The sequence below is a fragment of the Meriones unguiculatus genome, chromosome 11 (assembly GCF_030254825.1).
Source record: "Meriones unguiculatus strain TT.TT164.6M chromosome 11, Bangor_MerUng_6.1, whole genome shotgun sequence".
Taxonomy (NCBI): domain Eukaryota; kingdom Metazoa; phylum Chordata; class Mammalia; order Rodentia; family Muridae; genus Meriones; species Meriones unguiculatus.
Genome location: NC_083359.1, coordinates 54,690,387 through 54,703,586, shown reverse-complemented (window position 1 = coordinate 54,703,586; position 13,200 = coordinate 54,690,387). Strand labels below are relative to the sequence as shown.

The 13,200-nt window shown below is 44.6% G+C and overlaps 1 protein-coding gene across 2 annotated transcripts in view; it reads right to left on the bottom strand.

The window, feature by feature from the left end:
* Window positions 1-7,975: 7,975 nt before the first annotated feature.
* The window catches only part of Pik3c2b (phosphatidylinositol-4-phosphate 3-kinase catalytic subunit type 2 beta), a 63,657-nt gene continuing 58,432 nt past the window's right edge, over window positions 7,976-13,200 (bottom strand). Inside the window, exons 32-33 of one of the 2 annotated variants that reach the window (XM_021636379.2) lie at window positions 11,211-11,339; window positions 7,976-10,526 (exon numbers count right to left, since the gene is read on the bottom strand). In XM_021636379.2, coding sequence (XP_021492054.1) covers window positions 10,338-10,526; window positions 11,211-11,339 — 318 coding nt within the window. In that variant the 3' untranslated portion in view covers window positions 7,976-10,337. Of the gene's footprint in view, window positions 10,527-11,185; window positions 11,340-13,200 lie in introns of both variants that reach the window. The other variant, XM_021636380.2, reaches the window with a different exon arrangement.

The following is a 13,200-nucleotide window of genomic DNA, read 5'->3' as shown; positions in this document are numbered from 1 at the left end:
TGCCTGAGTGGCCAAGCAAGAGAAGCCCTGCTCTCTCCGCCCCTCCCAGTTGGCCTCTATGTACTTTACACACCAGCCAGGTGGTATGTGTACCCCTGGGAAAGAAAGTGGCACAAGGGGTATTTTTGTCAACCAGGTGGCATCATTGGAGTCATCCACCACATTTGTCCTTTGAGTAGCCACAGTGTCTGATGCCTCACCTGACCCCGAGGTCACCAGTGTTGTTTATGGAAGGGATCAACCAGCCCAGAGGAGTCCCAGCCAGCAGGGTTTCCTCACAATTTAGAATACTACCCAGAACTCTCACTTATCAAATCCACACTAATCTTTGCCCCCTAAACCTCCGTGTTGGCTAACTTCATTTTATCACCTCTTTCAACTTCAACCTCCAGCCCCGTGGGCTTCTTTTGTTTCTCTCCTCTCTGGTGACCCCTTTTTCCCAATCCCAGCTCTCTCATTCTTACTCCCTCAGGGGGTTCAGATTTCTACCCCACTTGGCTAAGAAAAATCCTTAAATGAGACTTGCCAGATTCAAGTTCAAACTTTAAAAGTCCACAGGGACTTGTCCACAATGGTTACAATGCTGCAATGCTACTTAGAAACACAGTGAGTAACACTTTTTACTGTTTACTGAGAACAATTCCCTTGGAAGCCCCACAGAATCCCCTTGTCTAAAATAGGAATCTCCATTTGCATGATTTTCAGACTTCTGGGGAAAGTCCTTAAAAGGAGCCACAATACCTCCACCCTCCATTTGGGGATTCCCTTTCTGGGCCATAGTTCTGCTCTAAGAGTTGAGAGCTGTCACATGCCTCAAGAGGTTCCATCTTTGGTATTATAAATTGGGACAGCAAGCTTTTTATATGCAAAGAATTGTCTTGATCTATTTTTGTAATCCACAGCCAGGTACCTGATATAGAAACCAGTGTGCATTTCCAGAATCATCCTTCAAGCTGTATTCTTTGCAAATGATGGCAGTATGTGATTATTGACAGAACTAATGAGGTGTAGCTCCTTTCCAAGTTTGACAACTATCAGCCATCATATTAACTGAAGAGATTGTTGCATGCTCCTTAGGAGAGCTAGCACAAGATCAAGGGATGAACAAAGATGTTGCAGTTACTGTAGTCAGAGCCTGGACCCTGGCAACCCTAACAAACCAGGCTTGATCACCTGTCTTCAGTAGGCCTACTGAAGAGACAAAGCAATAATACAAAACAGGCAAAGGGTATTTATTCAATTTGACCATATTAGAAAGAGAAACACAGAAGTTCAGTCACCTCCATTTTTGGTGTCTTGACATGAAATGTAGATTTTATTTTAATGTGTATGGGAATTTTGCATGCCTGTATATCTGTGCACAGGTGTCCTGCTGCCCACAGAAGCCAGAAGAGGGTGTCTGATCCCCTGAAACTGGAGTTATAGATGGTAATTAAACCTGGCTCCTTTGGAAGAGCAGCAAGTACTCTTAATCACTGAGCCATCTCTCCAGCCACAAAGTCTTAGCTTATAGAAGGCAAATGCAGGGCTGGATATATATATCAGCGTGTACTGCAAACGCACATGAGGTGTGCTTGCATTTGTGCATGTGTGTTTGAGAAAGATTCTCATTGGGTGGCTCTGGCTGGCCAGTGTAGACCAGGTTGGCCTTAAGCACACAGAGATCCACCTGCCATTCCTCCCTAATGCTGGGATTAAAGATGTGTGCTACTATACCTGGTTGTACTGCCCTTGTAGAAAACGGGTGTTAGTTCCCAGCACCCTTGTGACTCATACCTGTAACTCCAGCTCCAGGAAATCTTTCATGGGTACACACACATATCTGCACACAGATATTCATGCACACAACCTTTAAAAAAATAGATCTTTGGGCTGGAGAGATGGCTCAGAGGTTAAGAGCACTGCTTGCTCTTTCAGAGGTCCTGAGTTCACTTCCCAGCATGGTGGCTCACAACCATCTATACTGAGATCTGGTGCCCTCTTCTGGCCTTCAGGCAGAGCATTGTATACATAATAAAATAAAATAAAAATTTTTTAAAAAAGTAGATCTTTAAAAAGAAAGCTGTGTATTAGTTCCTGTCATTTCGATTATTTTGTCCTGTCTATTGTGTTCTTAGTTCTCATAATAACTATCTTAATGCTATTTATTTTGTTTCCTGTAGTTTTTAGAATGTGTTTATTCTTTTCAGTCTGGAGTATTTCTTTTAGTATCTGCTGTAAGACTCGATAAATGGCCATAAATTCTTTTAGCTAGCTTTTCTCATGAAAGGTTTTCTTTCCCTTCACTCATGTGATGTTTTGAATAGGAATGACCCTGGAGACTCAGATGTTTGAATGTTTGGCCATCAGGAGTGGCACTATTAGGAGGCATGGCCTTGTTAAAGTAGGTGTGGCTTTGTTGGAGAAAGTGTGTTACTAGGGGATGGGCTTTGAGGTCTCAAATACTCAACCAAGTCTAGAGTGATAGTCACTTCCTGCTGCCTGCTGATCTGGATGTAGGACTCTCAGCTCCCTCTCCGGCACCCTGTCTGCCTGCACACTGCCATGCTTCCCATGATGATATCCATGATGATAATGGACTAAACCTCTGAATTGTAAGCCAGCCCCAATTAAATGTTTTCTTTTTAAGAGTTGCTGTGGTCATGGTGTCTCTTCACAGCAATAAAGCACTAAGACAACTCATGACTGATAGTTTTGCTGGGTATACTAGTCTGGGTTGGCATCTGTGAATTTTCAGAACTTGAAGCACATCACTTTAAATCTTTCTGAAATTTAAAGTTTTCATTCAAACTCATCATTATTTTGAATCAGGAGTTCTTCCTTCTCTCTTGCAGCTTTCAATGCACTTTCTGTGTTTTGGGTATTAAATTTTTTAAATGTTTATTTTATGTGTGAGTACTTTGCCTATATGTACATATGTGCACACCACATATGCTTGTTGGAAGCCAAAAGGTATTAGATCTCCTGGAACTGAAGATATAGAAGGTTCTGAGATACCATGTGGGAGCTGGCAACTGGACCCAAGTCCTCCGAAAGAGTAAGCAGTGCTCTTGCCTGTTCAGCCATCTCCCCAGCCCCATTTAGTAGTTTTAATAAGATTTTATTTGATATGATTTATGTATGTATGTTGTGGACATGAGTGCAGGTACCCACAGAGGCCAGAAGAGGGCATCATTGACTCTGGAGCTAGCACTACAGGAGATTGTGAGTCACCTGACATGGGTGCTGGGAACCAATCTCTGGTTCTCTAGATTAGCAGTAGACATTCTTAACTGCTGAGCTATGTGTCCAGCCTGAATTTTGTATTTTTAATTACAATATGACATGGAAATTTTTAAAGACTTATTAATTATGTATACAGTATTCTGCCTGCATGCTGGAAAAAGGCAAGCAGATCTTATGGTTGTGAGACACTGTGTTGTTGCTGGGAACTGAACTCGGGACCTTTTAAAGGGGAACCAGTGTTCTTAACCTCTGAGCTATCTCCAGCCTGACATGTAAAATTAGTCCTGTTTATTTGATATTCTTTTTGCCTCTTTTACCTAGATGAACTTGTTCTAGATTTGGAAATTTTTCTTCTATATTATTATTATTTAAGATACTTACTAGGCTTTTGGCAGGAATCCTTCTCCCATCTTTTATGCCCATAATTTGAAGATTTGGTCCTTTCATGGTGTCCCAAAGTTCTTAAATGTTCCATTCCTGTGTTTTCGATTTTTTTTCCATTTTCTTTGACTGATTGACCCAATTCCTCTACCTTGTCTTCAAAGCCTGATACTGTCTTCATGTGATCTACTCTGTTGATGAAGGCTTCCATTGAGTTTTCTACTTGACCTATTGAGTTTGGATGTGTGTAAGATGCGATATGTGTGAGTGTATGTGTGTGTCTGTTATTGTGGGTGTAGGCACATGCACGCCATAGCGTGCGTATGGAGGTCAGCTGATAGCCTTGGGTTGTCAGTCCTCACCTTTCTGCCTTGTTTGAGTCAGGGTCTTTTTGTTGCTGTGGAGGCCAGGCTAGCTGGCCTGCGATCTTCCCCAGGTATCTGCTGTCTCTGTTTCCCACCTCCCAATAGTGCACGATAGATTACAGACACTTGCCCTACTGCATCCTGCTTTTATGTGGGTTCTGTGGTTTCCACACAAGTGCTTTTACTCTCTTGGCCATCTCCCTTCCCCTCCCTCAACCACTGATGTTTTTTGTTTTGTTTTGCACTTTTTTTTTTTTTTAAAGATGGAAAACCTTTGAAGTAAGTAATTCATAACCTTTTGTTTGGCTGGTTGGTTGGTTTTGTTTTTTGAGACAGGTTTCTCTTTGTAGCGTTGGCTCCCCTGGACTTGCTTCGTAGACCAGGCTGGCCCTCAAACTCACAGCGATTGGTCTGCTTCTGCCTCCCTGAGTGCTGGTATTACAGGTGTGTGCCACCATGCCTAGCTCACCGCTGAGTTTTTAATTTCAAGTTTGGGTTTTCTTCCGTGTTTCTATCTCTTCACTGAATTCCACTTGTAAACCTCAGTTGTCTTCCAATTTCATTCAGTTCTTTATGTTTTGTTGGAATTCATTGAGGACTTTATTCCTGTCATGTTTAAATTAATTTAGGTATTTATTCATGTCCTTTTTGATTCTTTGAACATCTTTACAACTATTCTTTCAAATTCTTTGGAATCTCATCTATGTTGTCTTCACTGCTGACCATTACTGTGGGATGCTTGAAGCTCAGTCTTGGGGACACATACATTGCCTCTTAGTTGGGGTAGCTGAGGTGGGGCCAGCTCAGCTAGAGACAGATGTGTCTCTGACGTCACCAGTGGGTGATCTATTTGAGTTGGTAGGTTGGCAGGAATGTGGCCTCTGACCTGAGACATAGGCAGGTGCTCTGGAAGGTGGGATGTGATGTAGTGGTGGCCTCTTACCTGTGAAAGGGACAGATGTGCCATGTGGGTTATGAGACTACAAAGGTTAAGGGATTGAAGGGAGGGGACAGGACTCTGGATGTTAAGGAGCCAGGGTTATGGGCAGTGGATGGGTAGCCTACGCCTGGGCAGAGAGCTCCACTCAGGTGCTGAGATGCTGGGGGCAGGGTCCACATAGGCTCTGTAGTGTTGGAGGTGAGGATGCTGGAGGGCAGGAGCTGTGGCCTTTGACCTGAGGCAATCTTTTCCAGGGTCTGCAATGCTGGTGAGTGAGCTGCAGTGGGTTTCTATACATTTGGGATGAGGGTCTCAAGGAGAAGGAGGCGTGTCCTCTAACTTTGAAAGCAAGCTCCTCTTCAGCTTGAGACAATAGGGAGTGCTCACATATTCTCGTTTAAGTTTGGAAACCTGGCTGTTCTGGAACTAGCTCTGTAGACCAGTCTGGCCTCAAACTCAAGAGATCTGCCTGCCTCAGCCTCTGGAGTACTGGGATTAAAGGTGTGTATGATAGACCAAGATGCAGTGGTTTCCTTTCAGCAATAATAGAGGAGCTGCTAAGCAGAGAGCTGTATTAGGTGTGGTGGCATGTGCCTGTGACCCTCAGCTTTAAGAGAAAGAGGCAGGAAGATTTCTGCAAGGAGGCCTGCCTGGTATCTATCTATCTATCTATCTATCCATCCATCCATCTATCTATGATGAAAGTGGACAATGGCCAAAACGACTGTTGCAGAGAAAAACATGAGGGTGGACAATGGCACTCTTTAGGGGTTTTTATTGTTGTTTTGCTTTTTCAAGACAGGGTTTCTCTGTGTAGCCTTGAATGTTCTAGACACATTTTGTAGACCAGGTTGGCCTTGAACTCACAGAGATCCACCTGCCTCTGCCAGCCCGAGTGCTGGGATTACTGGTATTCGCCACCATGCCTGGCTCTAAAGGGCTTTGTTTATTCTTTTGTTTGTTTTCAGATAGGGGCATACTATGTAGCTCTGGCTATCACACATCTCACTCCATAGACCAGCCAGACTCAGACTCAGAAATTCACCTGCCTCTTGCCTTCTGAGTGCTGGGATCAAAGGCATGCACCACCACACCCCTCATTTATTTATTTTTTATTTTTGAGACACAGTTTCTCTGTGTATCCCTCGCTGTCTCGAACTCATAGAGATCCTCCTGCTTCTGTCTCCTAAGTGCTAAGATTAAAGGCATGGGCCACCACTGCCTGGCTTTTCCTTTCTTTTTGCTTGGTTATTTTGTCTTTGTCTTTCAAGACAAGTTGTCTCTGTGTAGCCCTGACTGTCCTGGAACTCACACTATAGACCAGCTTGGCCTTGAACTCACAGAGATCTGTTTGCCTCTGCCTTTCAAGTGCTGGGATTAAAGCTGTTCACCACCACTGCCTACCTTGCTTACGCTTAAAAGACAAAATTAAATGGGAATTTGTGTGTAAAGGTAAACTATTGTAAACGATCTTACACTTATAAGATTTCTTATTAATATGTAGGTCATTTACTATTAGCACACACAAGTATGTACACTATATACATGGGTAGGTGGTATGCAGAGCAACTGTGTGGAGATAACTCTCTTTTCCTGCCTTTATGTAGGTTCAGGGAAACAAACCCAGGTTGCCATGCTTGTATAACAATTTTCTTTCCTGGTTTGTCATCCTTTTAAACAAACAAAACATTTAAATATATTTCTGAGAACAAAGTTAGGCCAGCTTGATGATTCCGATATGCTGCCAATCATAATTATCCTAAATGTATATGTAGCAAAAATATTTACACTGTTTAGTCAATTGCCAAATAGTCTGCAAACTTCTAACTATGGCTATTCTCAGTCGTTTGTTATCCAGTTTTGCTCCCTCTCTAATGAAGTTACAAACTCATAGAGTGTGGGACCACCAGGGAATCTGGCATGGAAGTAGAGCCAGGTAGAGACGGATCCTAACCCCAGAGATCTCTTTCTTGAGATTGGTAGGAATAAGGATTGCTTCCTCCCTGTTCTGAGCCTGCATGCCCCGGCTGGTATAGCTTCAACAACCCCTCTACTTCCACCTGTGGCACCTGATGCAAATAGAGCATCACCTGCATCTCAGCCCCAGCCAATGATATCCACCCACCCTGGCATCCCTTCCCACTCCCCATGGCTTATACAGTCCTTGTCCACCTCAAATAAAGGTACATAAGCTAAATATCGCTTCACTAAATACCGTCTAAGAGTTGCTGTTTCATTGGGATAGCTCTGAGCTAAGAGAGCTGGAACTCTAAAATCCGCAGAGGTCTTCCTCCCCCCTCCCCCACCTGTGCAGAGCCCCACCTGTTCAGGACTCTGGTTCATTCTTTCCTGCTTGGTGTCCTGCAGTGCCTGGATACCTAGTGAGACAAGCAAAATGCGGAACTACAATAGGGGACAGCTCAAACAAGCACTTTTAAACTAGCTTTTCTTTAAGTATTTACTCTTGTTGAGTTTATTTTCTTTTCAGACTCTGCAGCCAAGGCTAGCCTGCGACACCCCCAAGATGAGAACAATTGTTGATAATGGAAAGGCTGCACCTGGGAGCAGATCACCTTGTAAAAACCATGTCCGGATAGCAGGAGCAGCATAGAACAGTTAACAATTTATTGGAGCACCACGCAAAGACTCAAGTTGAGGCTCTGAAAGATTGTACTGTGGACAAGAAGGTTTAACCATGCATATCTTCTGCCCCCCACCCCCTTATTCCTCTACTTTGACTTAGACATTATGTCAGTACCCTGAAGATGGACTGGGGGCGGGGGTGTGCCACAGGACCCCTTTATACTCTTTCCAGTATGACCACACTGAACAAATCTCCTCCCCATTCTTTTTATCACCACTATCCCTTTAATCAGCGTATTGGAACAATGGCTCAGCCCAGTCTGTTAGGTCTGCTGAAACAGGGTTTTTGCCCTGAGGTTTTGGTTACAAGTTGAGAATTGTAAAAATGTCCACAGTAGTGCAGTAGGGTATATAAACACACACCCACACCAGAGCTTTAATCTAATCATTCACACGCCAAACAGTCTTTAATAACAATAGCTGTTTTCTCAAATGTCATTTATTAGAAAATACAATTCCAGAGAAAGTAGAAGATACAAGGGACATGGGAAGTGGCTACAGTACATAGACCTCTTTAAGTCAGGGGCATAAAGGGTCAAAATAAAATGACCTACAGGCAAAAAGCCAGTAGCTCATCTATGGTCCAAACATCTGGAAGGTTTCCACTGCTTTCCATCTCCGGTCTCCTGCCTTCAGAGCCGGATGTACACACTATGTAGCGCATGTGGAGGCCAAAGAACAACCTGTATGAGTTGGTTCTCTCCTGCCGTCCTGAAGGTCTCAGTGATCAAACTTAAGTTGACAGGGCAAGTGCACTTACTCACTGAGCCATTTCACTGCTCTGCCATTTTTAATTACGAGAAAAGAAAATGGATGCATTGGCTCATGCCTGTAATCTTAGCACCTGCGAAGTGGAAGGCAAGTAGGTCTGGAGTTTGAGGTTGTCCACATCTATATAGGGGTTTGAGGACAACCTGGGCTACATGATATCCTCTCTCATAAACAAACAAACAAAACTTTCCTTGCTTCTGGCTTCAATGGAGCTTTTCTCTCTAGTAATGGGGTCACAGGGAAACTGTTAGTGTCCTTGCTATCTCTTCCCTCTTCATCTGACTCTTGTTTAAAAGGTTAGTTGCCTTTAATCCCAGCCCTACAGAGGCAGAGGCAGGCAGAGCTCTATGAGTTCAAAGCTAGCCTAGTGTACATAGTAAGACCCTGTCTTAAAAAACAAAACAAGTTAAATTGAAGCCTCATCCATCCCTTTTTTAACTAAGACAACTCTTTGGAAACTCAGAGAGTGGATTTTAAATTCATCTGCTGAGAAATAAAGAATAGAGGTGGGCTGGGCATGAAGCTTGGTGGTGGAGTGCTTGCCGATCACCCAAAGGACCCTGGGTTTTAGCCATTATCACCACATAAGAAAGACATGTGTTAGCCAGGTGGTGGTGGTGGTGGTGGTGGTGGTGGTGGTGGTGGTGGTGGTGTTAAACACCTTTAATCCCAGCACTCAGGAGGCAGAGTCAGGGAGATCTCTCTGGACTCAAGGCCATCCAGGGCTGCAAACAGAAAAAACCTGTCTCAAAGAACCAAAAAAAAGAAAAGAAAAAAAAAGGACTTTGGTTTGTTTGTTTGTTTCTTTTCTAAAGAATGTGCTGCTCCAGCCAAGCCTCCTTCTGGCCAAGAAAATAAGCAGAAGAAACAGTTACATTGGTTAATCCTCACTCTTTCCAGCCCCCCTTTGCTATGGACTGGGCATCCCTTTCTCTACACACTAAACAGCTTTGTGGCCCTACAGAATTCTTTTTAAAGTGTGACAGGAGCAGGGTTTGGGAGAGAAAGTAGTAGAGAGTCTCAGGGGACATTTTCCAAAAACAATGCAGCAAGTGGCCACGATGCACCTGCCTCCCACAGGCATGACCCAGAGCTAAGGGTTGGCAGCATTTTGTTCCATCAAATAGAAGATGGGGCACAGAAGCACCCCAGTGTACTCACCGGACTGGGTGAACTATACAGGGCTGGGAGAACAGTGGTAAGGGGGAGCGGAAGGCATTTCAGCCAAATCCAACCAGCAGGGGAAGAAGAGAGGAAAAACTTTGCCCTAAAGAGCATGGGTCCCTGAATATAGGTCCTTGCTGGAACCCTAATATGGAAGGCCCTTCCTTACACACGTAGGTATCACGTTGCTCTCCTTTGGAGGCAAAATCGGACAGCCCAGAGTGGGCGTCAGTCCCATCAGTCAGTCAGTTCCCCCACCCTTCCCAGTCTGCCTGAGAGAGGGAGGGCTTCACCGAGGACCCCCGGGCCCCTCCCCGATATTTCCTATACCTAGAAAACAAAACCCAAAGAGTCCTGGAAAAAAAAGTCCAATAAGAACTTTTACCATAACAACAACAACAACAAAAATCCAAATAGTCTTTCTCTTTTGCCTTCTGAGGCACAGTATGACCCTCTCACACAAAGCTTCCTGTCCCAGTGAGGACAACATTACTATTTCATTTTTTAAAAATAAAAATTAAATATTCAACCCCGCCCCCCCGCCAAGTGCTACTTTAGATAGCCCACAATCTGCACACCCCAAAGCAGGCATTGCTTGCTCCCTTGACACAAGGTAAACTTAAAACTGCCATAGCCCCACAGCTTCCAAGGGGCTGTTAGGCACAACCAGCCCCAGCGTGGTCTTCCAGGAGGAAGGGGCAGCTGAGCGCGCTCTCCTCTTTCAGCCCCCTCGTGGAGGTCAGGTCCACGTGGACCGTGGGGAAGGCCACGGTCTGTCCCTCCTTAGCAGGAGAGAGGCTTCTACCCCGGCCCTGGGCAGCAGCTGCAGGTCTGGGCCATGACTGGATTCACAGGGTTCCATGGCCTCGAGATCCCAGTGCAAACCAGCCTGTCTTCTCCTGGGCCAGGTCCAGCTCCCGAAGGCGGATGTGCACCTCCCCAAGAAGCACGTTCTCCCAAAATCCTTGCTCACTTAACACACTCAGCTGGAGCTCCCGCTGCTGTAGGTCTCCCTTGGGGATCCCATCATACACCAACTGCAAACATGGGCAATGGGAAGAGAGGGAAGGAGTGAGGCCAGGCAGTGAGAATCCACGGGGTCGGAAGAGATGCTCTAGTCCCTAGGGCACCAGGTGGCCCAGGCTGTCCTGGAACTCACAGCAAATCTGCCTCTGCCTCCCAAAGGCTGGGATTGTAGTTATTGGAGCCTCTGAGCATCCTCCACACAGGGCCAGCAGGCTCCCCCTCCTCATATATTATGACCCAAGTCCCGTCTTGAGAATTGCAACCCTAGGGGTTTCAAAGCTGTCATCACAAGCCGGGCGTGGTGGTGCACACCTGTAATCTCAGCACTCTGGGAGGCAGATCTCTGTGATTTCTAGGCCAGCCTGGTCTACAAAGTGAGTCCAGGACAGCCAGGGCTACACAGAGAAACCCTGTCTCAAAAAAAAAAGCTGTCATCACAAACGGCAAGTGGTATACAGTGTTAGGTTTATGAGAACATGGGCTCAGTAGGCAGCTCGTTGGTTAAGAGCGCTCCTCTGTCTCAGAGCACAAAACCACCTGAAACTCCAGGTCAGATTTGATCTTCTGATAGCCATGGGCACATTTACATACAAATAAAACCAATATTAGAGTCTCAAAAACCCGAAATAAATAAATAATCAAAGAAGCAGTTTGCCAACCCCTGCCTAACCTGTGCACCCCCACTTTCCACACACCATCTCATTGTAGGTAGGGTTGCAGGTTTTCCGAGCCACTTTGGTTTTCCTCTTTGTGGTTTTCTGAGGGTCAGGAAGGAGGTAAATCTTCACATAGGGGTCAGGGTCATTCCCATCCTGGAGTGGCTGCTATAATGGAGCGAGAGCAGACAGTGAGGGTCCTGACAGTATCCTTCCACTTTCTAATCATTCCTGAAGCTACAATGATCTACATTCTCTTTCATCCTCCCTCTGGCTTTTTGTAGTACACACCTAATCTTCTTGTCTGCTTTCCTGCTCATAAAAATATCTATCATGATTATGTTATACATACATACACACACCCATATATATAATTTTATTTTTCAGTTTCAGTTTTTTGAGACAGGGTCTCTCTACATAGCTCTGGCTGTCCTGAAACTCACTATTCACACCAGGCTTGACCCAAACCTGCAGAGAGCCATTCCTGAGATTAAAGAAATGTATCACCATGCCTGGCTTGCAATACAGTTTTAAGTGAACCATCAAGTCTCCCCAGGCATCTTTTCACCATGATTATTTTGTTATTTGTTATCCCCTTTAAGCCTTCAAAGGTACAGATATGAATCAGAGAGAATAAGCTGCTTGCTCAAGGTCAGCTAACTACTAAGTCACTCAGATTGACTTTCAGTTTCTATTTGTTTTTAGAGCCTGGGTCCAACCCATGGCCTCCAAGTCCATGCTTAAGTCAAAGCTGAAATCCTACTACTCAGAGTCTGAGTCAGGAGGATGGCTTTGTGGTCAAGGCCAGCTAAGGCTACATACTGAGTTCTAGTTCCAGGCTAGCTTGAGACCCTAATTCTCAAAAATAAATAAGTAAATTAAAAAAAAAAACAAAACATTTCCTGACACTTAAGTCAGAACACAGCACATTTATCCAAAGACCTGCAAGGATCCATCAGGACTAACACTAGAGACTTACTATGGGCCCATTGGTCCCTTCACCCTTCACTCTGGGCTGTGGTTAATGGGAAATAGCAGTTCCTGACAACCCCAAGCAGGCTTTCTCCTGAAGTCTAAGTCTTTAGACCTAACTGCTCCCATGTCTGAAGCTATCCTCTCTCAGATTTAAGGCCCTTCCATTGGTGCTCAAGTGATGTTTTTATGCACTGTGTATTCGAATGCTGATTTTTGTACCCAGAGATCTAGTTATGATGTTGGCATTGTCATTTTTATGAAACATCTCCTGTCTTGATATGTTGTAAATATTTTTCTCCATCACCTTCTGATTGGTTAATAAAAAGCTGAACAGCCAATACAGACAGGAGAGAATAAAGGTCTCAGGAGAGAGAGGGTAGTCACCATTAGGACAGGGATGGAGAAGAAGTAGCCAAGACAAAACTAAGATGGCATGAAACAGGCCATGTGGCTGAGAAGTACACCAGGCTAGCATAGTCAGTTAGAATAGCTCAGTATCTGCCCAGCTATAGTGCCTGAAGCTTTTAATAAAAATAATAGGTCTCCATGTCAGTATTCGGGAGCTAGGGTGGGCATAGAGTGTCCTTATGCTTATACATTGGTCTTTGTAGATGCCTTATCACTGAGGCCTTCTCTACCCTATCCCTTGATGCAAGCACCAGCCTCTCCTTTCCTCCTGGATTCCTTCTCTACTTTATTTCTTGTACAGTTCTCAACTCATTGATACACCATATATCTTCCTTGTCTAACCTACTATCTGCTCTTTCTAAATAAGACTTAAGCTCCCTGAGGCACAGCCGTGTTTTGAATTCTCCTGCATCAAGTGTTAATGTATTAGTAGGCAGTAGATAACGTTTACTGAATAAATGATGAATGAATGTGAACATGAAGCTGGAGGTTTCTTTGAGTCCAAAGTCTATGCTTCTCCTGCTAGTGCAGGAGGACTGGCGCTCCAGTCCCCAGATAGCAACGCAGGATGGCACACATCACAAATGTTCAACAAAAGTTCCTTCCCATGCATGATGTCATTAGAACCTGTGCCTAAATTAATTAT